We start from the raw sequence: 27,530 nt of genomic DNA on the forward strand, positions 1-27,530 counted from the left end.
CCGCGTAAAAGTTGGTAAAGTCACCGAAGGGAGGACGAGGCGACCAGTTGATTCTCGGCGGCCTCGCTGCGGAACGGAACCACAGCAAATGTGCGTTTTAGAAAGCGCGTAAACAACTGATTTGGCGTCGATGAGTGTCTTACCGACACGCCGCTCACTTTCCAAGCCTGGCAGTAGATGGGCAACGGAAATGTCCGCTAAAAGAACAAAGTGGATTGAGTCAGCATGAATACGACCAGCCGTTTCTTTTTTTTTTGGAGATACTCCGTCGTCACCGAGAGAGTTGAGCGGCAGGTCCACGCCCCAGGCGTCTGCGGCGTGTAGCACCAGCAGGGTGCTTATTCGGCGGTGGGCCAGGGCGTTCCAGTGGACGCCGTCGGCGGCGCGATGCCGGAGAGAGTGGCGGAAGTGGAAGTGGAGGTCCAGCACGTCCAACTTCCAGTCTTGAGCCAGGAGTCCGCTGTAGAAATTGGCTTCGATCACATCGTGGCGTAGATGAGCCGCCTTGTGCGAGATCTGTTTCGGAGCAGAGCGACAAGAAACTGCCCTCTCTCATTTACAAAGAAAATCGGATTTGATCCCCTGTAAGCAGTTTTACTGCTCTGAATGTACCTCAGGAACCAGGAACCCCCCTTTGATGCGCTCTCCAAGGGGCATGGTGAGGTTCCAGATGACCAAGCTTTCTTCTGGCAGGACGCAAAGCAGTTCTTCAAAAAACTTTAGGAGGTTGTCCTTGTACCCGGCCTCCCATTTTGAATTGTACCTACAATGAGGTTCGGTTAAAGCAAGTAGCACGACTGAGATGTATGAAGAAGAAGCCAAAATAAAAGCACCATAACTTTATGACTTACCTTGAAATGTCCCAAACGCAGGAGTTGACAATGACCAAATCTGGTTTCAACCCATGGCGGAAGTCCTCCATGATGCTCTTCATGTAGTCGGAGTAGACACATGTGACAAAGTAAAAACGGACCAGGTGGTGGGGGGACTGGTACTGCCGGACCTCCCTGTATCCCGTCCCATTGTGCATGACGTTGAGGCAACCTCCTTCCATCAGGCGGTCCTGTTCAAAGCTCATCTCACCCTGCAGACAGTTGAGAGAGGAATCGGAGCCAAGACATGTTAATTGTACACACGCGAAACCGGAATCTCTCCATCGTGATCACTTGCCTTTCTTTTAAGTTGTGCCAGGTGGAGGTATTCATCTTTCTGTAAAAGCAAGACAAGGTCTTTGTAGACAGACCGCTGAACTGGAGATAGAGGGAGATGAACATTAATTAGGGTCACAAATGGACATTACGGTAGATTGAAATTATAGGCTGAAGGTCGCCCGGTTTTGGGGCTTTTTCATGACTTACTGGAGTCTCCCAACACCACAATGAACTTGTTATGGAAAAGCTGGCTGACCTGCTGGTGGCGCACGAACTTCATTTCCTCCTTCTTGAGAGTTATAAAACAACACACACACCGTTTTCTCTTTCAATAAAATGTCTTTTGATATTTTTGTATATTCAAGTTCATCATTACAGGCAGAGCTAAAAAGAAAAATGCTAAACAGACCGTGAGCATCGATGCTATCGTTACATACCATAATGGAAACGGTGGAGGGGAAAAAAAGCTAACGTGAGCGTCTGTTAGCTTCGTAGTTTCTTCTGTCCCGTTTTAGGTTATCCGACAAGAGACGAGAGTTTTGTGTCGTAACAGCCTAAAATTGAAGATGACTTCAGTGGAAAAACACACAATCCTAACTATGCGACTTTTTTGTTGTTTTTTAAATTGGTCAACGACCACAAGTGCGGTTGTGATTGGAAAATTGGGCTGTGGGGCCTTCAGGGGTCGTTGGAAATCACACAATGTCATGTCATCGCCATTGTTTAGTTTGATCCTTTTTTATCATGTCCACTATAACAAGTTATAACCACAGCCACAGAATGCATAGAAGAATGAAAGTCATTGAAAACAAGTCAGTTTTTTATTCTCCTTAGCTCTGGAAACTCTAACAATTGGGATTAAAGCGTCAACATTAACAGTGAAGTGACCATAGAGTTCAGTCTCATGTACACTAACCACCAAGAATAAAAATGGCACACACAGGGTTTAAAAATAATCTGAAATGTTGTTTTTTAGAAGTCACTGTCATCTTCTTCTATCACTTTAATGTTATTTTTCTCCTTCTGCTCTTCTTCAAGCTCGCTGACTTCCTCAGTATCTTCTGGCTGGTGAAACTCTTCATAAATACCGCTCAGGGCTTTGGCGGCCTCCAGTGACACTTTTAAGAATCCAATCACCTCCTGCTCTTCATCCACGCGCACAACTGGAGCAAACACGCCAATGTCAAACATCATCACAGCAGCGAGATAAAATGCCCAAGAAGCGCCTACTGTCAATTTGCCGTTCGATGACGTCACTCCCCGTCAGCAGCAGCTCCTGCAGATCCAAAAAAGCGTAACCGACATCCACGCATTCCTCCTCCTCGTCCATCGGCTCGCTGACGACTGTGAACTTTAACCTGCGCAAACGCACGCATTGGATTGGAATTTGGGTGACGGAATCGTGAAGAAAATTGGCAGTTTTCAAACAACGTGTGATACGTTACCGGCGCTTCTTTGGGTCGTTGCCCTCCAACATGGTGTACAGAGACCGTCTGAGTGGAGCAGACATGGAACCGTCCACGTAGATGACTTGCAGAGCAACAGAGCGACGTGACAATCAGCAAACTATGACGCAACACATAGACTCCGCCCCCTTCCCTGCTCACACCTCGAGTGAAGTTATAGTGAATCTCCTCCCCCGCCCTGGGCTTGCGGAGGGACACGGGCGTCTCGGTGGTCTCCATGGGGACGCCCAGCAGCCGGTATTCCACGTAGACGCGCTGCACCGAATCGTCCAGCGCCACGTGCGAAGAGGGTTCAAAGGTCAAGGACAGGATCTCCACTCTCAGTTTGTTACCCTGAACGGAGGGAAACGGATTTTACGCCGAGATGCTTTTAAAATGTCTTTTCGAATGAAATGTATTTTACCCGTCTTTTCTTTGGTTTGGATGGCACGATCAGAAGGTCGCTGGTTGAGGTATGCGAAGATTCTGACAGTTCTTCAGCGGCTCCACAGTAAAAGCACAATAAAAATCGTGATTTCCACGATTGCGTTGATGAAAGTCGTCAGAGTGATCTTACCACTCTCGCTCCTCTCCTCATTTTTCTCTTCCTCCAGCTCCTCCACTTCATCCACTGACACCACATCCACAGAGGGAATATTCTGAAAATCCGAACACAGTGCAGACATTTCTTTTTTTTTAGCCGCCGTAGTTACAGTCGAGTCAATTCTTGCCGGTTCCTACCAGAGTACCAGAGCTTTTTCTTAGCGGCGACTCTCTGGAAGATGTTTCTGGACATCTGCAGGGTTGCGAGTTATGTTCAATTGTCCATATACTTGCGCTTGGCGTAACTTACATTGTCGGCGGTGAATCGGGAGACGCGGTCAGCGCAATGTCGCGTAGGACGGGTGACCTCTCGTCCGGTCGCTTGGTTCCGACTGGTTTTACGTCCTCGGGCGCGGGCTGTCGACAGAAAGCATTTGTGATGTGAGCGCTAGCCGGCTAGCGTAGCCAGGCGTCGCGTTTCGGAAACCTCACACAAGCTTTTGTCCTCCTCTGTCTTGTTTTGGGCTCTGCTGGCCCAAATTGCTGCGTCTAAAATTACGGAATAGCCATTTGGTCAAGTTAGTCGAAAGAAAAGTGATATCCGTACCTTGACTCTGGGCTTGGCTATGGGCCGCTGTGACCCTTGCGCTTCTTCCCGCCACCGCTCGCTGCCTCCGATGGCATCCCCCGGGGGTTGAAAGGGATATTTCCATTTCATTAGAACCCGGACCGTACCCCGCGGACCGCCGGCGGGATCACGTAGCACATAGTCGCCTAGAGATGAAAAAAAACTTTTATCATAGGCCCCGACCGATATGGACGTTTGGAGCCTGATGCCGATTCCCATATTTATCGGAATAGCACCAATTTATTAAAAACATATTTCATTCTTTTTTTTTTGCCCTTTCATGTTTACAGAACGTGAGACCATTTTAGAAAATCTTTTGGAATTTACAATAGATAAAAAAATTCTGCCATCTTTGTCTTCTGAATGTGTTAAAAAGAACAACTGAATCCATTTGCCTCGTAAAAATAAAACAAAAGTCGATTATTAAAATGGAAAAATTGGACATGACTAAAAAAAACGTAGCGTGCAGAATTGATTTGTCTTGGCTCATCAGTGCGGCAACGATACAAGTCACAGAGAATAAAGACTGGATGCATGTTTGTCTTAAGCTATCCGGCGCTTACAAAGGACAACATTGCAGCTAATTGTCGGCTTTTATCGCTAAAGACGCACACCTGTGATCTCCTTGCCCGTCGCCAGCGCTCTCAGCGGGATGGGTGTTTTCGCCAAGTAGGCCGGTGGAATCTGCTCATCGCTATCATCAAACACATACACCCAAAGACTGTTCGACCTGCGGCCACAAAAGAACAAACGTAGACTTTTGACGCGCCGCCTAAAAGCCATCTGTAACGTCGTTCTGGCCGCATACCGCAGGTAGCGCAGCACATCTGTTGTGACTGCTAGCGGGTAGCTAGCGCTGTCGCGGAATACCGGGTCTGCGGTGGCCGCGATCGTTTTGGACACGTGAGGCGGCAGGTCGTATAGCCTGTAGGTCAGGTATGCGTCTGGAACTAGTCCGGGCCATCGCCCGCTGAGACCCTCGCAACGGTCCAGCAGCAGCAGCAGCTCGTTAGGGATCCCGCCGCCGTAGTCGTACAAGTCCTGCCAACGGGTCACAAATTAGACTTTTTTTTAAAATTTCTATTCAAAGGTTAACATTCTGATTTACTGCGTGGCCGTCTTCTCGCCAGCCCAAGGTGGTGTGAGTTGGTATCGTCTGCGTCGCTGTGATCCCGGCACCGTCTTTCAGCGACACGTCCTCCGTGGGCTCCGCGGGCGGGAACAAACGGGCCCAGAAATCCACAACACCGACGACTTCCCCCTCAGAGCCTTAAGACAAGAACAGATTAGCGAAAATGTTCACTTCTTGTTATTTTTGTTGTGTACCTGTGATGTTGACACGGCCATTGTCGCGCTCCCCTCTCCTCTGCATGGCCCCCAGGAGGGACAAGTGTCCACTCCCGTGCGTGACAAAGCGGACACCTCCTATGGCCTGGTGGAGCTCCACTCGGACCCTGGCGCCCTGGCTCCGCAGCTTTAGCAGATCTCGGGGCGTCAAAGCGTACTGGGAGGTGAAGCCGTAAGTGGGCTGGCCGCCCGCTACCAACGGCGTGGAGTGAACTTCAAAGTCCAAAAGGCCGTAGGTGCAGAAGGTCACCGTGTCCGCTTGAAGGTCGCCCATGTGCCGAAGACCTTCTGGAGTGAAGGTGGCCGCCTCAAGTAGAAAGACGGCAGATGAGAAACAGCGCAGCCGTTCATGTTTTCAATTACATCTTTTACTACCTTAAGGTGGAGTTCCAATAAGGACTCTCCGAGCCTCAAAGGAGCACAGGGAATGTCCTCCTGGACGGTCTGGACTACTTCCTGGTCTCCGGCGGGCAACGTGTACTGCAGCGGCACGGTCCCTTTTTGACTCTTGGCAGCGTACGCAAGGGCTTTCAACTGGCCTTCAGACCGCAAAAAGCCAGAATGAATTTTGCTTTTCCATGAAACGAAGGTTTGAAGATGACACACCTTGTAATGTCTTGATCTGAAGAGCTCGTTTGGATAAAACTTTGTCTTTCTCTGCCATGGCCGTCCTCAGCTGGCTCCTCTCCATCTCCAGCATTTCCTTGACCGTGTGAAGCTCCTCCTTCGGGTAGAAAGGCGTTTGCTTAAAAGGGGGCGGGGCCCAACGTTGTGAGCACGTGAAGGCACCTGAAGGTCTTTACTGATGCGGTGCTCCAGCAGAAGGAGGCTCCTGGCTTTCTGCAACTCCAGCACGGTGTCGGCGTGCGACGCTTGGACGTCGGGCGGCTGGGGTTCCTCCTTCCCGTTGTCGGGCCGCAGGAAACGTAAACCCTCCCTGCTCTCCTGCTGCATCCTGAAGGCCTGAAACATGTGAGGAGATAAGAATGATTCTGGAAAATTTCGGGGGAACCACACTTGGTTTGCTTCCCCCACCTTGATTTGTAAAAGCGTTTCGCTGAGGTCCTCAACGCTCATGTCGAACTCCTGGACGACGAGATACAGAAGGCATCATCTCAAAGACTTTGAACGTGTCGCGCCGTGCGTCATTCGTTTCTCCGTTTAGGAACCTTGGTGACCGAGTCCAGTCTGCTCCGCAGGCGGGATATCTCCTCCTTGTACTGAAGAATCTTCTCCTCCAGATGTTTTACTTTGGCTAAAACCCAAGACGCTCTGCAGTAAGAGGTGGGCTTCCATTTGCTATCAGCGCTCATCTTACCGTCACGTTGGCTCTCCAGCATCTCCTTCTCTTGATTGAGCTTCCCCACCTCTGACTGCAATCTGCCTTTCTCCTCCTTCTCAGTTTGCAGCGTTGCCACCAGGATCTGGATGTCCATCCTGCCGACGTGCTCCTCCGGTTCTTCGGTCTGCACGTTTACCTCCATGCGTGTGTCCACGTGGCTGTCGTAGGTCGATAAAGTTCTGGGTGAAGGGAAAGAAACGCGATGAAGCGTCGTCATTACGCTGAAGATCTTTTGTGGTCCCACCTCTCCAGTAGGGAGTCGTAGTTTTCTTTTATCCGATCCTTCTCTCCTTCTAGGTCTGCAAGATGCTCTTGAAGCTGGAAGGGAAAAATTGGCGCTATTGAACGGCTCCTCCAATGAAGATCTTCACGCTGGCTCCAGACCTTGTCCAGGTTCTGAAGAGACAGGCTGGCGGTCGTCAGCTCAGCCTCCAGTCTCAGCGCTCTGTGACGCTCCTGCTTCAGCTCCTCACTCAGTTCTTCCACTTTCTCCAGAAGAAGAGTCTGACTTTCACGGAGGGACTTCTGACTCTGCAAAAAAAAAAAAAAAAAAGCTCAAACGATAAATGCAATTCGGCAGCGAGATATTGTAAGCGTGTGCGTTGACCTCCTCCAGTTGCTTCTCATAGGCCTGCGAAGAAAGAAGAAGATGCGTGTTGCTATGGCAACGGATGTTGTGGCCGACAGAGTGACGGGCAGGCACCTGTTGCAGATCAGCGATCTTCTCCTGCGTGACCCTCAGGGTGGCGCTCTTCTCAGAAAGCTCCTTTTGCAGACAGATGACGTCAACGTTCTCTCTGATGTTGATCCTGAGCAGAAAAGTACCAAAAAGTTCTTTTTTTCTCACTCCTCGTAGTTTTCCCGCAATTCAACATTTTCAACCAACAATTGAGTGCGACGTTGATGATGCCATCACCTGTGCTTTTCCGCCTGTTGCCTCTTCATTTCCCTCACGGTTCCCTCCATCTCTTTCTCTTTAACTCGGAGCGTGTCGCGAAGGGTCCGGGCGGTCACCTCGAGCTCCATCATCTTCATCTGCTCGCTCACACTGCTGAGAAGAGGGAGGGGGGGTATGGGATGGGTATATGGGGCTGCAAAATCTTATTGCATTCCCCACTCACAATTTGTCCATGTCTCCTCTGGTGTCTTCCATCGGGGGACAATATCGGGGCGGGGCTGTGCGATCCGCCCTTCCGACTCCGCCATCCACATCTGTACATTTTGTAGCTTTGAGGAGGAGAAAAAGTGAGAAAGCTCAGTGTCCTTGGACTTGGTGGAAGGACGTCTATAGAGCAAGGATGGTCAACCGGTGGTGCGTGGCCCTCTAGTGATCCGTAGCGGTATTGCAGGTGGTCCGCGAAATAGGAAATGGAACATTATTGTAAAATAATAATAATATTGATTTATAATCATATTGATTTATTATTTAGACTTGATTAATTTATTTATTTTTTGAATATTTTTCTTCTTTCTTTCTTTTTTTCCCAGCTAATTTTGTGATTCATTTACCCATCCAAATGATGTTAAATGTAGACATAGAGACGCGAATAAATAGTCTGTCTATCCTCTTTCAGTGCAAAATATAATGATATTCCGTCAAAGCAGTGGTCCCCGAGTTGCTTCTTGGTTATAACGGCCGGTGGTCCCTATAGGGAAACAAAAGCCCTGCCGTAGAGAGGACAGCAGCTTACCTTTGCTGAACCTGTAAGGCGTGCAACCCCGCAAGTCCAGAATGTGCTGCTTGGCCAAACTGAGTTTATTTTGCAATATCACTTTCTGGCTCTCCAGCGTGTCCACGCGACTTTCCAACCCCTGCAGCGTGTCCTCCATGTCCTTCTCCCTGGCGCCGCCGGAGCCCGGCCCCGCCTGACGGAGACGCATCAGTCTGGTGGACATCCTTTGAGGAGCAAAACCAACAACTCGGTCATTTTAAGATTTTTGTTTTCAATACTTTTTTGGGCGACCACCTGCGCATCTTCTGCTCCTGCGCTCGTGTGTGCTTTCTCAGCACAACGTTTTCTTCTTGCATGTTAAGGCAAAGATCCTCCAGTTGCTCTCTGGGGAGACGAAATAGCCGCTGCGGATCTGGAAGGACGAGAGACGGCAACATTCAATAAAAGCTTCTGAAAAAAATATATATATTGTGGCCTCACCTTTTGTAATCATGATGTGATGCTTCTTCCATGGCTTCACTGAATCACATACGGCATCTGTTCAGACGAGACACGTTCATAAATGCGGTAATGGCAACCTCGTAACTTTAGACGAGTGGAAACAAACCTGGCATTGAGGCCATGAGGCCCCCCCTCAACAGACCAACGTCCCGTACTGGGAGATCCCCCGCAGTCTCGTCCACCATGGGCGACATCACACCAGCTTTCCTCAAACACAACCCGGGATGAGGTTTGGAATGAAAACACGTTCACGACTGTGCTGACGTTACAAAAAGAAGCAAACGCAAAAGTGGCTATATCGGAACTCACCAAGCTTGCTGAACAATTCCGAGACGTCTGCGTTTTAATCCATCTTCATCCTGCTCTCATTGGCTCAAAGCAAACTTGGTGATCACCTCAAGGCTCCATCTGCTTCTGGGGAGGGGGGGGGGGGGTAATCCTGCCTGTGCACTAATCAGATTACATGGCGTGCTCCCGGATCAGTTTGGCGGCAGCGAGACGAAATATTTTAGAGTGGCGCGCTGTTCTGGGGTCTGTTTTCATAGTGACACTTTTTGCAAATGGGTTTGATTGGACGGGACCACAAAAGACGGACGGGCATTCCAATTTTAATATAAACTGGCAATAAACACCAAAGTCAATGACAATAAATTAAATTAAGATGAAATAAAAAGTCAACGCTATGGGAGTAATCATGACTTCAAATGAATTATTACATAATTCCACAACGTCACTCTTGTTTTTTTGTTTTTTTTTGTGCAGTTAGGGAGCATAAGGATGGGAAAAGAATGGCAGTAGCGGTGTCAAAATAAATCAGGTAAACGATAATCAAATTCATCGACAGCTACTTTGAATAATACCGTACTTTTCGGACTATAAGGCGCACCTAAAAACCTAAAATTTTCTCAAAAGCCGGCAGTGCGCCTTATAGTCCGGTGCGCCTTATATATGGACCAAATTCCTAAATTGAAACTGGCCCGAAGCATTGTGTCATGAATTCAATCATAAGTGGCCTGCTGAAGACTATGAATCATGAATCAAAAAGACTATGGATCATTATTTTGTGATTCTAAAGTAATTTGTTGCATCTGAAGTTGAAATAAAAAAGATAAAATGGAAAATGATTTGATTTGGTTTAAAAATCTGACATGATGCATTAATGGTGCGCCTTATAGTCCGGTGCGCCTTATATAAGGACACAGTTTTAAAATGGGCCATTCATTGAAGGTGCGCCTTATAGTCCGGTGCGCCTTATAGTCCGGAAAATACGGTAACTCTGATAAACTGATTTCAGCCTCACAACAGTATTTATTTTCTAATTCCTCCACGAAAGAGTTTGTGTATCATCAACATAAAATTTTGTTTTTAGATATTATAGATGAATAAATAAAGTGTGTTGACATTATATGGTGACGTTGTCTAAACTGGCGCTTCCTTCAACAGGCCGGATGACGAGCGGCGAGCCGTTCCTTCCGTTGTCACTCACATCTGGGTTGAAAAGCGGAAACACGGCCTCTGCGAAGCTAATGTGCGTAAAGGAATAGATGTGCGACTTGGCCTCGGCGTCGTGGAAGGACACCGTCCCGTCGGTCACGTCCAAAAACACCCCGACGACCTTTGGCCTCTGGGGCAGATACAAAAGGTGTGCTTGTGCCGCGCAGGCCCGATACTCGGTGGCCCGTCTCAAACACACAGCCCAGAATCCGTCTTGCGGGCTGAGTGTCACCAAGCCCTTCCGCTTGACGGACGCCCGGGCCACGCCCAGATCCCACGACGTCTTGTCCCCCACCTCCACCTCCCAATAGTGCCTCCCGGTGGTGAAACCCTGCGTGAACAGACAGATTGCCTCCTGGACTTCTTGCGTCCCGCTTTTTGCGTTCCGTCTCGAGTTACCTCGGTGGCCAGCACGCACGGAGCAGTGTCAAAGCGTTCAGGCAGGTCCGGCAGGTCCCGCTCAACGTCTCCATCCTGAACCCGTCTCCCGTCTTCGGACAGAACCAGCCACGGGTTGGCTGTCCTGGGGTCCAGATAAACATCAACTACAAAGCAGCACCTTAACTGTCATTAACATCCCTCGGAGATAAGTTGGGTCATGACATCTGCTCACCTGCATACTGCAACATCATGTCATGCTCTGGATGAAAAACAAATATAGTTGAAGGACGAAAGACGAGTTCCCCTGAAAAACGTGAACATTTCCTGACCTTGAATGGAAAGTGTTTTTAAAAAATAGCACAGTTGTTGATCAACGTGGTCCAAAGCTCTCCTCACAATCCCCGCACACGTGTCTGAGTGGACCACGTCGTCATGACGAGACTTAGAAGACAACGTTGAAGATCCCTGAGACACACACAAATTGAGGCATAGAAAAAAAAAATTAAAGAGCAAACCAATTCCGACCGGGATCGCCGCCGACCTGCAGAAGGAGGTGGTCGTCGGTGTGCGGGAGCTGCTTCATCTCGCTCCTTCTCCTCTCCAGCTCGCTGATCTCCAGCTCCAGCTGTGCCATGAGCCTCTGGGCCGAGCGCTCCATTGCAACCTGCCGCCTCTCAATGGTCTCCAGCAGCTCAGACCAGCTTCTCTCCAGGGCCCGGGTCAGAGAAGAAAAGATCTCTGCACTCCGCTCTAGTTCCAACTTGGCCTTTTCCTGGAGACATAAATGAAAGTTGAAGTTGTCCACTATTCAAAAATCAAACCAGGAGAACTTCAGATAGTTAAGCCATGCCAATGCTAATGTTTACACGTAATAGAAACTCACTTTGGTGAGCTCCACGCAGTTTTTGATCTCCTCCACCTTCTGACGTCTGTCTCGGATCATCTCCTGGACCCCTGAGTCCACCGGCTTCCTTCTGGCTCGGACGCGCTCGGACATTTCCCTGGCGAAAGAGTTCTCGCATAGCTCCGGCCGGGTAGCGAAAAGCGTGTCACATTTGGGACAGCTGGAGGCGGCGCCGTGCTCCCAGCGGGATGTGATGCAGTTGAAGCAGAAGCTGTGACCGCAGGGAATGGATACGGGCTCGGAGAAAACATCCTGACAGATGCCGCACTGGAGCAGCGCCTCTGACAAGATAGTGCTGGGAGAGGCCATGACCTTGACAAATGTCAACATACAACAGCAAATCAAATCCGTGCACCTGAAAAATAACACTCACAATAAAAATAAATAAATAAATAAAATGCACCAACAATAACAACTATTGTTATTAATAATAATAAAATGTACAAAGAGATACAGGGGAAAAAAAAAAAGATGTGCTCACATTTATGAGGGGTGCTCGGGTGTCACGTGAGAACGAGAAACGCAATCTAGTTACCGAAAGCTCAACCTATATGCATTCACCGAGTTACAAAACGCAACTTCCTTGTCACTGACTAACATTCAAAGTTGTTCAAAGTCCAGCATGCTGGCACGGATGACATTTGTTGCGAACGTTTGCTCTGCTGTGTTACATTTCACCTGCTTGTGTTGGTATTGTCAGGCGCGTATTTTGACTCGCCTCTAGCTTGGATATTTGGAAATGAACTTTTGGATTGGTCCTACCTTGACGTTTAAAAGGAAATTGTCCCCGTTGGGCAATCCAAGCAAATATTTGCAGCACCTTGGAAAGTCGTGCACTTCTCCACTTTACAGTCAAGCCACGCCCACCGAAGGCCAGACTTTGTCGACTCAAGGGGAGGAGTAAAGTAATGACGTCAGAATTCCTTTTCGTTGACAATTTCTATTATAACGGGTAGTCATTTTACAGTGTGTGCGTTGAGATGCAAAAAGAATCACGCGTGGAAACGCGCAGCAAGCAAGGCGACTACGGGCATAGGAATGAACGAGCTTTTGTTGAGCACCTGAACGCGTCACCGAGATTCAGTGGCGAGCGCGACGACAGTGAGGAAAGGAGCATGAAGGAGGAGGAAGAAGAAGCGTGAAGCGTTAATTCGGCGCAAAGACGGCTTCCCTGCTGGCCTCGGACGCGGGAAGGGAGGCAGGATGGAGGAGAAGCAGCGCTTTCTTTGCGGCGTGGTGGAAGGTGAGCGCCATGGTCTTCAGCATCCCTCACATCATATGCTTGACTTCTCTATTCCCCTTCTCCATCCGTTTGACCTACATTTTGTGTGTCGCTCCCTTGACTCCGCATGCAGCCCTGCACCAAGACATGGCATGATCGTCCCACCTGACCTGTAATAGTATGTGGAAGGTCTCAGACATGAAAAGGCGCTGGTAGCCATGGATAAAATACAAAGAGGGATAGTGATGATGCAAATGCATTGAAGTGCGAGTAACGAAGATGTTGTACATTCCAAGACAATTAGTGTTGGCCATTTAGTTACGCGCGCAAAAAAAAAAAAAAAAAGGTCTCAGTAGGATGGAGGTGCACAAATGCACCACAAACTGATCACTAGGTTTCTGCACGTAGCGAATAGTAGCAATACTCTCCTTTGTGGCGTGTCTCGTACTGTCAGTAATTAGGTCTGCACATGCATGCACATTACACACAGCTCACAGATTTCCCCCTCCCCTCCATGGAACTTCCGGAGGAAAGGTAATATAAGCAGCGCAGAATTGTGTGGTCAACACTGCGCGTTCACACTCCTACTGTACGTATTCCGACATCACAAAGGGAGGAGAGAAACACTGGAGATGCTCCCGTTTCTAAAAATAGCAGACGTGATGAAGAGCGTAGCCAGAGATGAATAATGACTTTGGTAAACATGGGACGAGAGGATGGATGAGAACCTTGAAACATTTAGATCAGGGGTGTCAAACTCATTTTTTTCGCGGGCCGCATTGTAGTCATAGCTTCTTTCGGAGGCCCATTATGACTGTCAACCCAAATAAATGTATGAGCACCTCATATTATATACAGTAAAAGCTACAAAACAAACAAACAAACAACTCTTTTTTCAAATCAGACGAGTAAAAACTGGTCGAATATTTAAAAAAAAAAAAAAGATCATAAAAGTGAAGACAATTTGCAATTCTAGCAATGACACGAATTTGATGCACAATTTGTCTTCGCGGGCCGTATCTGGCCCCCGGGCCTTGAGTTTGACACCTGTGATTTAGATGGAATTTAGATGGTGTGAAATGATGACGTTTCATTAACTGCAAAAATGAGACTTGAGATACTGTCAAGGGATCAAAACAAACAGAAATGACAACGTGATGTACGTATGTATACTTGCAGGCATAATGGGTATTGTATGAGGCCAATTACTACCCATGTTTTGAGGTATCGGGTACTCGTGGACGCTGCCGATACAAGCCACCGACACTTAAAGCAAAACGTCACGTCGGCAGTAGTTGGCGCTAGGGGAGTATCATTGATTTATATTTAATGCGCCTGAAGAAGTTACATATTTATCTAATGGAAAGAAAATACTTGGGGGGCGGTGCTAATTCTTTGCAATGACCCTATATAATAAACAACGAATGGAAGTCTGTTCACCTTTTTCGCCAGTGTTAAATCCTATATCAAAAGTACTGGAGGTATCGGTCCTTGGTATCGGTACTCAGAAGAGTGAATACGAGTGGTATACTGATATGGTGGTATCCAGAATGAATACTGTGTGGAAATAAATGTTTCATCTTCTACAGGTTTCTACGGAAGGCCATGGTCTATGGACCAGAGAAGATTTCTCTTTCAGTGGTAAGTGGAACGCCACGCTGTACGCATAATCACGTCTCTCGCTACATTTTCCATTTCTTCTACTTAAAGCCGTGAATATGTGTTTGCCGGCCGTCGCTTGGAAAGTCTCCCGTCACCGTGTTGGCGTAACGGCGGCCGGGCGTGGAGTGTGGGCTGTGCGGTTATTTATAGATCCAATTCTTTAGGCTCAAACGGAGGAGCTACGTACTCAGGGTTGCGTAAGTTTGCCTCAGCGGGGACCGAGCGGGGATGGTGCTTGGCTGCGCAATCAGAGCATCTGTTCAGGAAGTGAGATCCACCTACAACAGAAACAGTTTGCGTGAATGTTTTCCATGCTATTCATTATTCAGGAGGTCATTTGCAGTAAATTAGCCCATGATCAATACAGTCCTGCCAACACCTGACAGATGTTAGCAAGACGGTTGCAATACTGCAGGCAGTACAGATTATGTGTCAACATTCAGTGGTGGTGCTAGGTGGGGGCCATGGCCACCCGCGGCCACCCTACATCTAGGGGGAAGTTTTAATACCTGTGACCACAATTCGTTTTTATGTAAAGAGTATACCGTTTTTTTCCATGTATAATGCGCCCCCATGTATAATACGCACCCTAAAAATGGCATGTTGATGCTGGAAAAAAGCCTGTACCCATGTATAATACGCACCCAAATTTTGACTCCTACTTAAGTCCGTAAACGTAAAATTATTTCAGAAAAAAGATCATCTTTGGGAACAACCGGATGTTATTCTGCCGGTCAGTATCACTGCGCATGCGCTAGCAAACTCGATAGCGTAGAACTGTTTTGGATTTGTGTAGCGTACATTGTGACAGCAAACGAGCAGGTGATCGAGCAAGCGTCTGATACGAGAGCATTGTGTTCGTATGGAGCGTGTTTGAAGTGAACAGCAGAGAAGAAAGCGCATCTGTAATGGCGGCCTCCGTATGATATCCGGATAAAAAAAAAAAAATAAAAAATATATATATATATATTTGTACCCATGTATAATGCCACCCCAGATTTTAGGACAATAAATTAGTTAAATTTTGTGCATTATACATGGAAAAAAACGGTATGTTCAATTCTGAACATGGACTCCAAAAAGAATCTGTTTATAGTAAAGAACATTGGATTGGACAATCAACATTGTTGTTTTCACAATTTGAGGGACATTTTTAGATATAATCTGAATGAATGCGCCATCAATTGCAGTATGCAAAACTGCCATCAGTGACTGTAACTGGCTAGCAACTCGATACATGTGATAAAAGTAATATACAAGCTAGTACACACAACAAATGCAAATAAAATGTCCTTATGGAGCAAATAAAGCTCAGCAAAATGGGGCTTTTTTTGGGGTCGAGCAAGGTGCTGGCCCATAGTGATGGTAAAATGAAGCTTCCTGAACCAGTTGTATTTTTTTTTTACTCCTCTAGATGGCGAACCCAATTCAACATTGGGCTGAAAGTACATTGACTTCTCAATACCTCATTGTCTAAAACAACCGTGCCATTTAGAGGATTCAAAAAATATAGCAACTAGTCCATGAAGCAGATTTGAAGCTTCATTTTACCTTCACAATTGCTGGGTATATTTTATTCCACGAATCCTAGACGACGGGTGGCATGACTTCCCAATGTGCGTGAGTCCCTAATGGTAAAAAACAACAACAACATCCTTCGCTTTCTCTGTGCTAGGATGCAGAATTGGGGTTTGAACACTTACCTGTATGGTCCAAAAGATGACCTGAAGCACAGACTGTTGTGGAGGGAAGTCTATTCACCTGAAGAGGAAGGTACAAAAGAAAGAGCTCCCGTTGCGCTAAGTATCCCGTCTCGCTTCTTCTTCTTCATGTTGAAAAGCTGTCCTCGCAGGACAATTGCTCACCCTGATCACGGAGGCCCACTCCAGAGGCCTGAGATTCATTTACGCCCTGTCCCCGGGTCAGGACATCGTCTTCTCGTCCCCGTGTGACCTGACCCTCCTGAAACGCAAACTGAAACAAGTAAGTCACGCTTCAATCTTGACGATGCTTCACGCGCTTTGACTCCGCCCACTTGCGTTCTGTCCAGGTGTCCGACCTGGGTTGCCAGGCCTTTGCCATCCTCTTTGACGACATCGATCACTCGTTGTGTCAGGCCGACAGCGAGGCCTTCTCTTCGTTCGCGCACGCTCAAGTCAGCGTCACCAACGAGCTCTATCGGTTCTTGGGGGAGCCGCCTGTCTTCCTGTTCTGCCCCACCGGTACGCATCCTGACGTAAACTCTTTGCGAGCTTCGCTGGCCGGGAATGAACTTCCTCTCGCTCTTTCAGAATACTGCGGTTCTCTGTGTTCCCCCAGCGTGCAGAAGTCTCCTTACCTGCAAACAGTTGGGGAGGATTTGCTTCCCGACATTACAGTCATATGGACAGGTGAGGCACTTTTTGAAGGTATCTCAATCAGGACCAGGTGACCCCTCAGAGTCCCGACCCAAGCTCCCCAAACTTGCCCTCTGTGGCTCACAGGTAATAAGGTCATCTCAAAGAAACTATCCGTGGACCGTCTGGCCGAGGTGGAGTCGGTGCTTCAGCGGCCGCCGCTCATCTGGGACAACCTTCACGCCAACGACTACGACTCCCGCCGGCTCTTCTTGGGTCCTTTCAAGGGCCGCGAGCCTTGGCTTAGGGGCCACCTGAGGGGACTCCTCCTCAATCCCAACTGCGAGTTTGAGGCCAACTACATCCCGCTGCACACGCTGGCAAACTGGTACAGGACTGGAAGCCAGGAGAGAAAAGGTGACACAAGGCAACAACCGGCCAGCGAGGAACCTGTAGACTAACGCTGACGTTTTTATTCTTCAGATGAGGAGACAGACTATTGTCCTGACAGAGCTTTGTCTGCAGCATTGCATGACTGGATGGAAGAACTCAACCAGCCTCTCCAAGCAGGTCAATATTCTACAGCGCGTACGATTCAAGCAACGGAACGTCATTTTTAGGAAGGTTTCGCCAATGTATGATGTTCTCAGGTCGGCAGAGCGCACGATCAGATCAGCGCTGCTCTAGATCCAGAACCCCGGACAGATCCCACTGCACGTCCACCTTTCGAGGGAGCGCCGTGGTGGCTAAACTCCCTGTCTTCCCTCTCAACTCAAGCTCCCCCCCCCCCTCACCCACCAAGGCCAAAGGGGAAAGCGAGGTACGAGAAGGCGGGAAAAGGCAGCCCGCTCAAGGCAGCCACCAGGTTCCGGCGTCCAGGCCCACAGCTCCTTCAGGACCTAAGGCCCGGGGCCGAGGCCTCTGCGGTGGGAAGGGCCTGCTGAGCGAGGCCCAGGTGCGGCTGCTGGTGGGCCTCCATTATCTGCCTCACGAGCACGGCCCGTCGGCCCAGAAACTTATCCAAGATCTGACTTGGCTCAAAAGCAACTGCCACGTGGTCAGCGCCAACAGCAAGAAGAGCTCACCTCACAAGGTCCGAAAACCTTCGACAGTTGGCGTGTCTCTATGTAGAAAAGCTCATAGTTTGGACGTCTTCTGTTCTGATCCTGTCTGTGATGGTGGCGCGTGGCGCCCACAAGGTTGACGAATGGCGCCAACGGGCCTCCGGGTTCCTGTCTCTGTGTGAGGACATCGCCCAGCTGCACTGTAGCGTGGTGGGCGGGGCTAACCGGGCTGTGCTCTATGACCTTTACCCTTACGTCTGGGACCTGAGGAACATGGCACTTGTGGCCAAGGCCTTCGTATGCTGGCTGGGTGAGGAACGAACATCGTAAATATACACTGGTGCCTTGCGATATAAATACAGTAAACTGGGGTTCAGTGTGATGACAATAATTCTCATTATACCGTATTGGCACGAAGATAAGATGAGGTTTTTCTCATTGAAATAAAACTGAAAAGGGGGGGGGATGGTGCGTCTTACATTCGGGGTCTAGACAAAGGCTTTTTTTTCAAACTTGAGTCTTGAAAAAGAAGGGGGCGTCTTATAATCGGGGTCGTCTTATATTCGGACCAATATGGTAATAGCTGCTCTCATACGCCCCTTAGATGGTCGTATTCTGAATGATAGCGCCACCTTGGCTTCCTGGAGGAATTGCTTCCAACGTGAGTAATCGTCTCGTTCAATTATTACGATCATCGGCATTGTCGGAGCAAAACGTACCATTGATTTGAGACAGTGTGCGGGAAGACGGCAGGAACGGAGCTGCTGGGGGAGGAGTCGGAGCCGTGGGCGTTCAAAGGGGGCGTATCCGGTGAAGTGCAGGTCGGGCGTCCGTTTCCTCTCATGATGACTCGCTTGGCTCGGGTCACTCAGCTCACGTGTTGTGCATGTCGTGCGTGAGCGCAGATGCTTCTCCCCGGAGGCGGCGGCAGCAGCAGCGAACTCTTCACTCACCCGCCTCCTCTCTTCCCAACCTCGCGTCTCTACAACATCAGGCCCTACCACAGTAAGGACAAGGTAAGGAACTTCTTTTTTTGTTCCCTTAATGCTTATGACAATAGTGATATCAAATTAAGGCAAAACATTTGACTATTTGGCAATATTATCTATTTCCTTCACTGTACAACAAAGTGATGAATTGACAAAAATTTGCCAATTTCATGGGGAATGGATTTATTTTGATCTTATTTTGTAACATGTTAATGTGTAAACTAAATACCTAAATTATTAATAATAATAATATATATAATACCGTATTGGCCCGAATATAAGACGACCCTGATTATAAGACGACCCCCTCTATTTCAAGACTCAAGTTTGAAAAAAGCCTTGTCTTATATTCGGGCCAATATGGTAATAGATATAAAAATATAAATATAATAAATAATAAAAATAAATAAAAATATATAATAAATACACAACTATAATGAATATAATGATAAATATAATACAAATATTAAATAATAATAATCTGATCTTTGCCAGTTATGAAAGAGCTATTAAAATGGCCGGTGGATTAATCGACACGAATTTTCACATCCAGGTATTAGTTAGATCAGTGGTTCCCAAAGTGGGCGGTACCGCCCCCCTGGGGGCGGTGGAAAGATCTGGGGGGGCGGTGAGGAAGAAAGGGGCGGTAGGGGGGCGGCAGTCGATTTGTACACAACACGCCGCTCTGGCCCAGTCAGATCCGACAGCATAAACTACAAAAGCAAAAGCTCAGGTTTGTAATTTCAAGCTTGTAATGTTCTGAATTTTATCTTATAATAAAAACCGCATTCTGGCGGTCAACATCATCTTGAGTTCAAGTCAACATGAAATTGGGGACTCGCCAGAACGCGCCGTGTTGTGTTGTGTTGAGCTGGTTAGGGCAGTGGTCCCCAACCACCGGGCCGCGGACCGGTACCGGGCCGCCAAGCCGCACAGAATTTTTTTTTTATCGACGATCAATTAATTCAGGTCAAGACACTCGTCCCGGTCACGTGACATGTTTCCCCAGTCGAGCCCGCAAAGCTAATATGTGGCGACAGGCTAACTAACCAGGCAGTGAAGCATTCAAAACTGCTTCAACACATGGAGACCAAGCATCCTGCAATAAAAGACAAACCTTAAATCACTTCGGGTGTCATTGTCTCCGATTACGTCTAGATGGGACCGGCTCGTTTCTGAGAAACAAACTCAGTGCTCCCACTAATTCAACGTAATGGTAATGATATTATAAATGTATTATTTATTTATTTATATAAATGCATTATTTATTTATATAAATGTATTATTTATTTATATAAATGCCTTGGGGGGGGGGGGGCGCTAGGAATTCACTGGGGAGCCAAAGGGGGCGCCAGCCTGCAAAAGTTTGGGAACCACTGAGTTAGATTGTTTACAAACAGCACGGTTTGGTCTTTAACAGGTGGAGTTGTACCGTATGGTCCGGCAGCTTCACATCAGGTCTCAGTGCGGCCAAGATTTCAGCGCGTCTCATCCGGATGTCGTAGGGGACAGGTGCGTGTCAAAAGTTCCGAATCTCATCAGACGCAGAACCTTCATAGAGCCGCCATTTTGCTTGCTCAGGTGTCTCGGACCGTGCCTGGCCTTGTGCCCCGAGTACAGCTTCATCTTGGAGGACGAGCTGGGCGTGTGCGGGTGTATTATGGGCATCGTGGACGTGCGTTCTTTTGCCAAGAGGTGTCAGGCTAGCTGGTTGCCCGCCATGAGGGATAAGTACCTTGCCAATGGGGGGAACGCCAACACACAGGTGCGTACGCTCGTGGACGTCCAGGAGGTTGGATACAGAGTGGTAGCAAAAAATAGAACATATGTAGGTGAGAGAGAGAGAGACATGGGCGGAACACTGAGCCAAACCATAGCAGTCAGTCTCTGACGTCAACAGAGAACTTGGCTTTATCCTCGCTGACCACGCTGTGCGTCAAAGCACACACTTATTATGCTTAATGTCCTCCAAATTACGCGTGTGTTTTTAAACGAATCTTTTGACCTGTAGACTCAAATTCAATCCAGCGTCAATAAAACAACAGCGCTAGCCATACTAAGCTAGAATTAGCATCGTAAAGAAAACAATATTAGCCACAGTCGCATTGATACATGAATAGCGTAACTTATTCGTAATGGAGAATGTATGAAGTTCAAGGTTTCTTTATTAATATAAGATATTAATATCTTAATATAGGTACATTTGGTTAGACATGTACTATGAATTAAAAATCAAAACAAGATGTACTTTCCTGTTGAATGTTGCTAATATGCTAATACCACCACCTCATATACGTATATATATATATATATATATATTTTTTTTTTTTTTCATATTCAGACAAATGCTTGAGAAATCATTGGACGGCGCTCCACGGTCCAGATGACCCAAAGCATACCGGAAAAACTAAAAGAGTTTGTTAGGGCAAGAAAGTGGAGCAACACATGTAGACAGACAGTATGACAACAGTCACATAGTATTTATTCTCAATGAAAAATGGTCTCTGAAAAAACAATTCTAATTGAACCAAGTAAAGTATTTCCCGGTTGTGTTTGTATTTTTTTCCCCTCACAGGACTTAATCAAGCTGATGGAGGAGGACCAGGGAGAGTATCCAGACTCGCTCCTCTATCACTTCCCCTCCCAGCTGCGTCTGGACACCCTGCCCGAGCTGGTGGACGTCAGCGTCAGCCGCACGCTGCTCGTCGCCCTCCTGGTGGCCCTCAAGGCCAACGGTGAGGACGAACGGACGCACGGCTGTACCAATTTTGCCGAACCCTCCCCTCACTAACTCGGGTGGATTTGTGCAGGCTCTCAAGGTGTGTTCTGCGAGGTTCAGCCAACAGACAGCCAGAGGTTGGAGTTCTTGACGAAACTGGGCTTCCTGGAGATCCTCCGAGGGGAAGCCAGGAGCAGAGAGGGGGTGGTGATGGCCAGGTTGCTTTGAGGACATCCTCAATGGCAGGCACACGCCGAACAAAATCACCTTCAAACACACTCACACGCACAGCGACTTGTAACATTTGCACCAATGCAGACACACCGAGGCACCGCACAACAGATACATTTGAAAAGGTGAAATTTACAAAAATCTAATATTGCAGAATGTTTTCATCTTTCGACGAGGCGGAGCGTAAAGGTGGTCCGAGAGTGTTTGGATTGAAAATTGCTTTAATTACACCAATTCCTGCAACCAAAATAGGTTATCTGCAACTCCCGGAGAAGATAAAACGCGCTTAGTTTAGATGGGTGTTTTCATGCATGAAACGTTTGTGGCTATTAATGAAAAGAAAAAAAGAGCTTTATGTAGTAATGTAGTTTTAGGAGAAAACACACTACAAACGCATATATATAGTATATATATACGTGTATATATATATATATACACACTTGTGTGTGTGTGTCTGTGTGTATGTATATATATATATATATATACTTGTGTATATATATATATATATATATATATATATATACCATATATATAAATATATATATACACATATATATATATATATACACGCAAGTATATAGTATATAGAGAGAGATACACACTATATATATATATATATATATATATATATATTATATATACACACAAGTGTATATATATACAAGTGTATATATATATATATATATATATATAGTATATATATAGATAGATAGATATACACACGCAAGCACCCACACAAATACACACACACGCGCGTGTGTGTGTAGAGATTCAATCTTGACATTTCATTTCATCACCGACCAAATGTTCTGCCGTTCGTTCGGCCTTTCTCGTGAAATGCAACATAAGAAGTTAATCAAATGAGCAAAAACATGCGACAAGAAGCACAACAGCACTCACACGTCACCCTTCAACTTTCAGTTGGAAGTACACGCCTAGAATGTTCATTCAAGAGACAAAACGTTTGTGCAAGCATTTTGTATTTCTATACTCTTTTTCTTGTTTTTTGTTTTGGTTTTTTACAATTGACACTCAACCAATCAATTCATGACATTCTGAAAATCACTTTTGTATGTTTCTTATGATCAACTCAAGTCTCGCACCTTGTTGATTCACAAAAATGAAAAAGCTCATTGGCATAGTCACACAAGCAATTAAAAATATGTATTGCAAATCAACCACAATGGTAACCTTGTGTAAAAACACACACACACACAATTATTCCTTCACTTGTGCAAAGTCATAATAAAAGTTGCCTTCAGTTGTCACCTGGGAGTTGTCTTCACCGTGTCCGTGCAATCGGGCCCGGGGACCAGACTGGCAAATGTCGGGAGCTAGACGTCGGTGCTGCCCCTTTCGACGGTGCTGGCAGCTTGCCATTGGGCGTTGGAGCGCAGGTTCCGCTCAGGGGCCTTGACCTGAGCCAGGGGGATTCGGTGGGCCGAAAAACTGCCCGGCAGCAGCAGCAGCAACGTGATGCTCAGTGTGGCTGCCCAACTGCACGCCGGCAGGCCCATCTAAAAAAAATATATATACCGTAATTTTCGGACTATAAGTGGCGTTTTTTTTTTCATAGTTTGGGTGGGGGGGCGACTTATACTCAGGAGCGATTTATATACATATATATGGGTTTTTTTCACTTTTTTGGGCATTTTATGGCTGGTGCGACTTATACTCCGGTGCGACTTATAGTCCGGAAATTACGGTACTTTTTGTCTGATTGAGTGTTTTCTTATGTGCATAACTTTGGTGAGAGGGAGAGATTTTTGGTGTGAGACTTTTTTTTGTGGAGAGAGCATAAGTTTTAGGCGTCACAAAGTTTTTGTGGTGGGGAGCATTTTTTTTTTTGGTCCGTGATAACTTTGACTGAGAAAGTTAGGTTAAGAAGTTTTGGGGGGGTTTCTTTTTGTGTGGATGAGTTTTCTGTGTGTATATTTTGGTATAAGTGAGAGTTTTTTGTGAGGGCTATAGGTTAGGTTAGTTAATGCTTCCAACGTTCAATGTTCACATGTACAGGACGAAACAAACGTGCAACAATACAACCATCCATTTCGGGGTCTCGTTACTTAAGATGTTCAAAATCAGCGCATATATTCATGTACATTATGCTGGAAGCCTTCTAAGCCACTTTAAAAACGTGTTCGGTACTTACAGCTCCCAGCAGGTTGCTCAAAGCGATGTCGACGAAAGCAGAGAGGAACGCTGAGGAACACACAGCACACGGAGGTCTCAAGAGAACGTTGGCCACATCAGGCAGGTTCCGAGGCCTTCTTAGCATACACTTGTGAGTGGCTTACCACAAGCGATGGCCAGCAGGTGAGTCTTCCAGCTGAAGGTGAAGAAAAGTCCTCCCACAGCCATGCAGCCAAGAGCGCCATTAAAACCAGACAGACCAGTGTATAGGAAGTCGTGGCGCACTGCCATGGATAAGCCTGCACCAACATGGCACACAACATCAATTGATTGTGAGCACGCACTCGAACAATCCACACGGTGGCACTGTTCCGCTCCCAAGTCGGCTTTGACTATTTTGGCAGCTGACACTCACCAGCCAGCGTTCCAACTGCCGAGCCCAGCAGAGAGTGGACGGCAAGCAGGGGGGAGTAAAGGCAGAGTCCGCCCACGATGAGCAGCGAGGGACCCAAGGAATCACAGGCGAAGATCTGGCCCACCCCGAGGGGGATGCCTTGTAACACCTGTGCGCCACAGAGCATCAATGTCAACTACAAAGAGGAGGACGGGAGGGAGCGAGCTTGAAATTCTTCAGATCGAAATCGAGGAACAAATCATGTTAGTGTAGTCCAGGGGTCGGCAACCTTTTTTACTCAAAGAGCCATTTGGGACCGCCCCCCAATGAAAAGAAAGCACCCGGAGCCACAACCCATTTTGACATCATTATATATATTATGCATGTACAAAAAACTATTGCATTTATGAAAATGAAATCAACGAACTGCTGCAGAGAACACAGCATTTTATTTCTGCATGTAACAAAAAGCATTTTACACTTGCTTAATTTCAAATGAAATACCCGGTGTCTATTTGAGTCCTCGTATTTAAGAAATAAAAATCCAAACTTACCCAACCAACTGAACCAAAAATGCAAACAGCCTGCAGTCACCTGTCCTCTTATTTATGAGATAAAAAAACAAACTTATCCAAATATTATCCACCAGCACTGAACGAACAATGCAAAACAAAAAAATGCGCAGTCTGCTTCTGTCCCATCGCGTGTACTGGAGTGTGCAGCCATTTGTCCTCCTGAATTAAAAAAAAAGGACTACTTCACTTAATATAAAGTTATCACGCTGGTAGTGTGCTGGAAAAACGCCGGCTGCCAGACGTGAGGGACGCCAGGAATTCCAATGTCGCACATCGGCGGATGTGACGCATTTTTGGGCGGTAAAAATATGAAAAACGTTTCATTTTAATGTTACAAGTTTACCATAATCTTCACATTCAGAATTATATTTTAAAATGAACAAACTAAAATAAAATACAATTTTTATAAAATACTCATTATTTTCCAAAGTCACAGGGAGCCACAACAGAAGGATGAAAGAGCCACATGTGGCTCCGGAGCCATGGGTTGCCGACCCCTGGTGTAGTCGCATTCTCTGATCTGAGAGAAAAAACGATACCTGGGCCGCACTGAGTGCCGTGACGTTGTGCGGCACGGAGTTGGGCGGGACGGCGAGGCGGTGCGGGAAGTAGGGGTTATCCGGGCCGGTGCACAGGAAGTAGAGGACGATGACCATGTTGAAGGGGAAGACCGCAACTGGCAAGTCCCAGCGGTCCAGAATTGGCGAGAGACCGCTGAAGAAGAAGACACTAAGGGGGCGGGGGAGTGGACCAAAAGAAGTGATTTGGCCATTTGACCCCACTGTCTCGTTAAAACTGGTCATGCGTTTGATTGAATTGGATTCAACGTTTAAAACTAGCATCCACCTTGTGGCCGAAGCCAAACAAACAGGCAGCAGCAGCCACCAGTACCAGTCTCCGGCGCTGTTGAACACGCCGATTAGCAGAGAAACCAACATCCCGTTGAAGCCGCGGAGTCCTCCCCGCACTTCTGCGCTGCGAGCACACACGACGACGTTTCATGAGCAAAAGTCTCTCAATGAAAGTGTCAGTGGGTGCGGCTTGAACCTGTCCTGTCCCAAGATGACGGCGACGAGCGTGGAGGTCAGCAGGCCCAGCGTTCCCAGCAGACCTTGCCAGGGGGAGGCCCAGTAGAGCGCCAGCAGCATGACAGCACCGCTCAGCGGGTTGTTGGCTAGAATCACCCGGGTCACCCCTCGCAGGGCCCACACGGCCAGCTGCAGCACAAACCACTTGTCTGGGAAACATTACAACACAATGGACTCGAGACTTGCTGGGTTTTCTTGGGATCTTTGTCAATTCGTTTTGGCTGGTGACATCAAAAGTGGTAGATACAGATATTTGTTTCCCAATAGAGACGTACCGGGAATAAAATTCTGCTCGGGAATATTCGTTGACATTGGGGGCTGCGAAAGTTAATCAACGACCGCTGTCAGGCGGTTTGACCGACAATAGACCGGCTGTTTGGAAAAATCCTGCAATTTTTTTAAATACCCGTCGGCCACCCAGCTGACATTACACGCAGGAAGATGATTGCTATAAAAATGTCCCAGTAGTAAACTACTAACAGATTTTGTCCTCATTTCAGTTTTCTTGATGTGGTTCAACGAGGGTTGGGCTTTGATGACCGAGAATCAATTAGAATCGGGAAAAACATTCCAGTTCTCCCAGAATTGTTCAAATCTAAATGTCGATGCAAAATTTCAAAGCTGTGTGTCCGGTCCTCGAGGGCTTTATATTATAAAAGATCCAGTATAAAACGTATCCGTACATCTCCTTCCTCCAACACACCTGATCGCTGATGAAATGATCTGCAGAAGTTGGACAACAATCTGTTGGAGGAGGTAGACTTATAAAACATAGCGGCCCTCGAGGACCGGAGTCACCCACCTCGGATTCTAATGCCAACACTGAGCCAACAGGTTCAACTAGGAACTAACTAGTGAGTCAACAACACACAAATGTAAAGGGGCCAGCTAATATTTACTTCGATGTATACCAGCATCCAGCATATGGTTACGCAGACTGCTTGGAAATATCTTTTCCTCAAATGATGATTATTTTCTTGGTCATTCAAAGCTTTGCACTTTTCTTTTCCACTTCATACTCATTAAAGCCACATCATCCAAGATTTGCACTTGGCGACTTCGTCCCACTTTTTGGCAAGTTTCCCTACCTTGTATGTGCTTATCCAAGTACAACATGTCCCCAGTCAGCGCCATGAGACGGTTGACGACACGGACGCGGCCGACCTCACTGGCCCGTTTCTCGCCGGCGTCCCGCGCGTCCGCTTTAGCGTCCGTCCACATGGCTGTTGAAAAGTTGAAGTCTTCTCATCTGCGTTCAATCTGCAAGCGGTTCAGCCTCCGAGTGCCCGCCTACATCTTTCCATCCCCTCTCCTCCCATTGCTGCCCAGCTGATGACTTATAAACCGGTAGACCGGGTAACGCATTGACTCCGCTTTGGATGAGCCAGACAGGAGCAAAGTTCAAGCCGCCCGAGAAGGAAGATGCCTGTCACAATCACCTCGTCACTTATTGCTTATCTAGGCTACTCATCCACTTTTTTGTTAGCGTATCAGCACCAATGTTTGTCTTTTCGGATCATTTCCAACGCTATTAGCATGAAATGTTTATTCAAAAGCCTTTTGCTTCCGCTTCGCCTGGCGACAAGGAGACGTTTGACTTTGTTTGCACGGCAACGAACAACTCAAACTACCTCTTGTTTTATGTTAGGGAAGGTTTTTGGCGATCCCCAGCGACATTAGAATCATTTAAGTCGCCGAGAGTGGCAGA

General features: G+C 47.2%; 5 protein-coding genes across 7 annotated transcripts in view; 1 reads left to right on the forward strand and 4 right to left on the reverse strand.

Moving 5' to 3' along the window:
- The window catches only part of LOC119129646 (C-type mannose receptor 2-like), a 902,042-nt gene that overhangs the window by 289,376 nt on the left and 585,136 nt on the right, over nt 1-27,530 (reverse strand). The window lies entirely within an intron of this gene.
- Nucleotides 1,956-9,483, reverse strand: LOC119128090 (protein fantom-like). 2 transcript variants are annotated; one of them, XM_037260216.1, is made up of 31 exons: nt 8,940-9,483; nt 8,737-8,832; nt 8,610-8,666; nt 8,424-8,541; nt 8,148-8,353; nt 7,578-7,683; nt 7,373-7,507; nt 7,160-7,265; nt 7,064-7,087; nt 6,841-6,987; nt 6,701-6,774; nt 6,433-6,635; nt 6,284-6,369; nt 6,150-6,200; nt 5,904-6,077; nt 5,721-5,838; nt 5,490-5,653; nt 5,094-5,421; nt 4,876-5,036; nt 4,576-4,808; nt 4,382-4,497; nt 3,747-3,913; nt 3,632-3,688; nt 3,450-3,556; nt 3,338-3,392; nt 3,174-3,255; nt 3,021-3,100; nt 2,761-2,950; nt 2,597-2,681; nt 2,382-2,509; nt 1,956-2,314 (listed from the first exon to the last, which is right to left on the reverse strand). In XM_037260216.1, exons 2-31 carry the CDS (start codon nt 8,822-8,824, stop codon nt 2,124-2,126), a joined length of 3,837 nt encoding a protein of 1,278 aa, XP_037116111.1. In that variant the 5' UTR covers nt 8,825-8,832; nt 8,940-9,483; the 3' UTR covers nt 1,956-2,123. The 2 variants fall into 2 exon arrangements, with proteins under 2 accessions (XP_037116111.1, XP_037116110.1); XM_037260215.1 differs by lacking the exons at nt 8,148-8,353; nt 8,424-8,541; nt 8,610-8,666; nt 8,737-8,832; nt 8,940-9,483 and having other exon boundaries at nt 3,174-3,257; nt 3,343-3,392; nt 7,578-7,905.
- Nucleotides 9,919-12,292, reverse strand: LOC119128155 (E3 ubiquitin-protein ligase TRIM39-like). 2 transcript variants are annotated; one of them, XM_037260356.1, is made up of 7 exons: nt 12,172-12,292; nt 11,389-11,721; nt 11,047-11,277; nt 10,835-10,970; nt 10,738-10,764; nt 10,524-10,669; nt 9,964-10,455 (listed from the first exon to the last, which is right to left on the reverse strand). In XM_037260356.1, exons 2-7 carry the CDS (start codon nt 11,716-11,718, stop codon nt 10,033-10,035), a joined length of 1,293 nt encoding a protein of 430 aa, XP_037116251.1. In that variant the 5' UTR covers nt 11,719-11,721; nt 12,172-12,292; the 3' UTR covers nt 9,964-10,032. The 2 variants fall into 2 exon arrangements, with proteins under 2 accessions (XP_037116250.1, XP_037116251.1); XM_037260355.1 differs by lacking the exon at nt 12,172-12,292 and having other exon boundaries at nt 9,919-10,455; nt 11,389-11,754.
- Nucleotides 12,533-22,036, forward strand: LOC119128107 (protein O-GlcNAcase-like). The gene is made up of 17 exons (XM_037260269.1): nt 12,533-12,652; nt 14,221-14,272; nt 15,969-16,066; nt 16,146-16,276; nt 16,344-16,515; nt 16,585-16,683; nt 16,777-17,046; nt 17,113-17,199; nt 17,280-17,722; nt 17,829-18,003; nt 18,298-18,354; nt 18,429-18,514; nt 18,599-18,709; nt 20,103-20,194; nt 20,264-20,447; nt 21,258-21,417; nt 21,493-22,036. Exons 1-17 carry the CDS (start codon nt 12,613-12,615, stop codon nt 21,627-21,629), a joined length of 2,394 nt encoding a protein of 797 aa, XP_037116164.1. The 5' UTR covers nt 12,533-12,612; the 3' UTR covers nt 21,630-22,036.
- LOC119128170 (urea transporter 1-like) lies at nt 22,596-27,141 on the reverse strand. The gene is made up of 8 exons (XM_037260382.1): nt 26,911-27,141; nt 25,782-25,971; nt 25,581-25,709; nt 25,274-25,463; nt 24,181-24,328; nt 23,930-24,064; nt 23,785-23,834; nt 22,596-23,149 (listed from the first exon to the last, which is right to left on the reverse strand). The coding sequence occupies exons 1-8, from the start codon at nt 27,041-27,043 to the stop codon at nt 22,967-22,969; spliced, it is 1,158 nt and encodes a 385-aa protein (XP_037116277.1). The 5' UTR covers nt 27,044-27,141; the 3' UTR covers nt 22,596-22,966.

This window comes from Syngnathus acus, chromosome 10 (genome assembly GCF_901709675.1).
Source record: "Syngnathus acus chromosome 10, fSynAcu1.2, whole genome shotgun sequence".
NCBI lineage: Eukaryota > Metazoa > Chordata > Actinopteri > Syngnathiformes > Syngnathidae > Syngnathus > Syngnathus acus.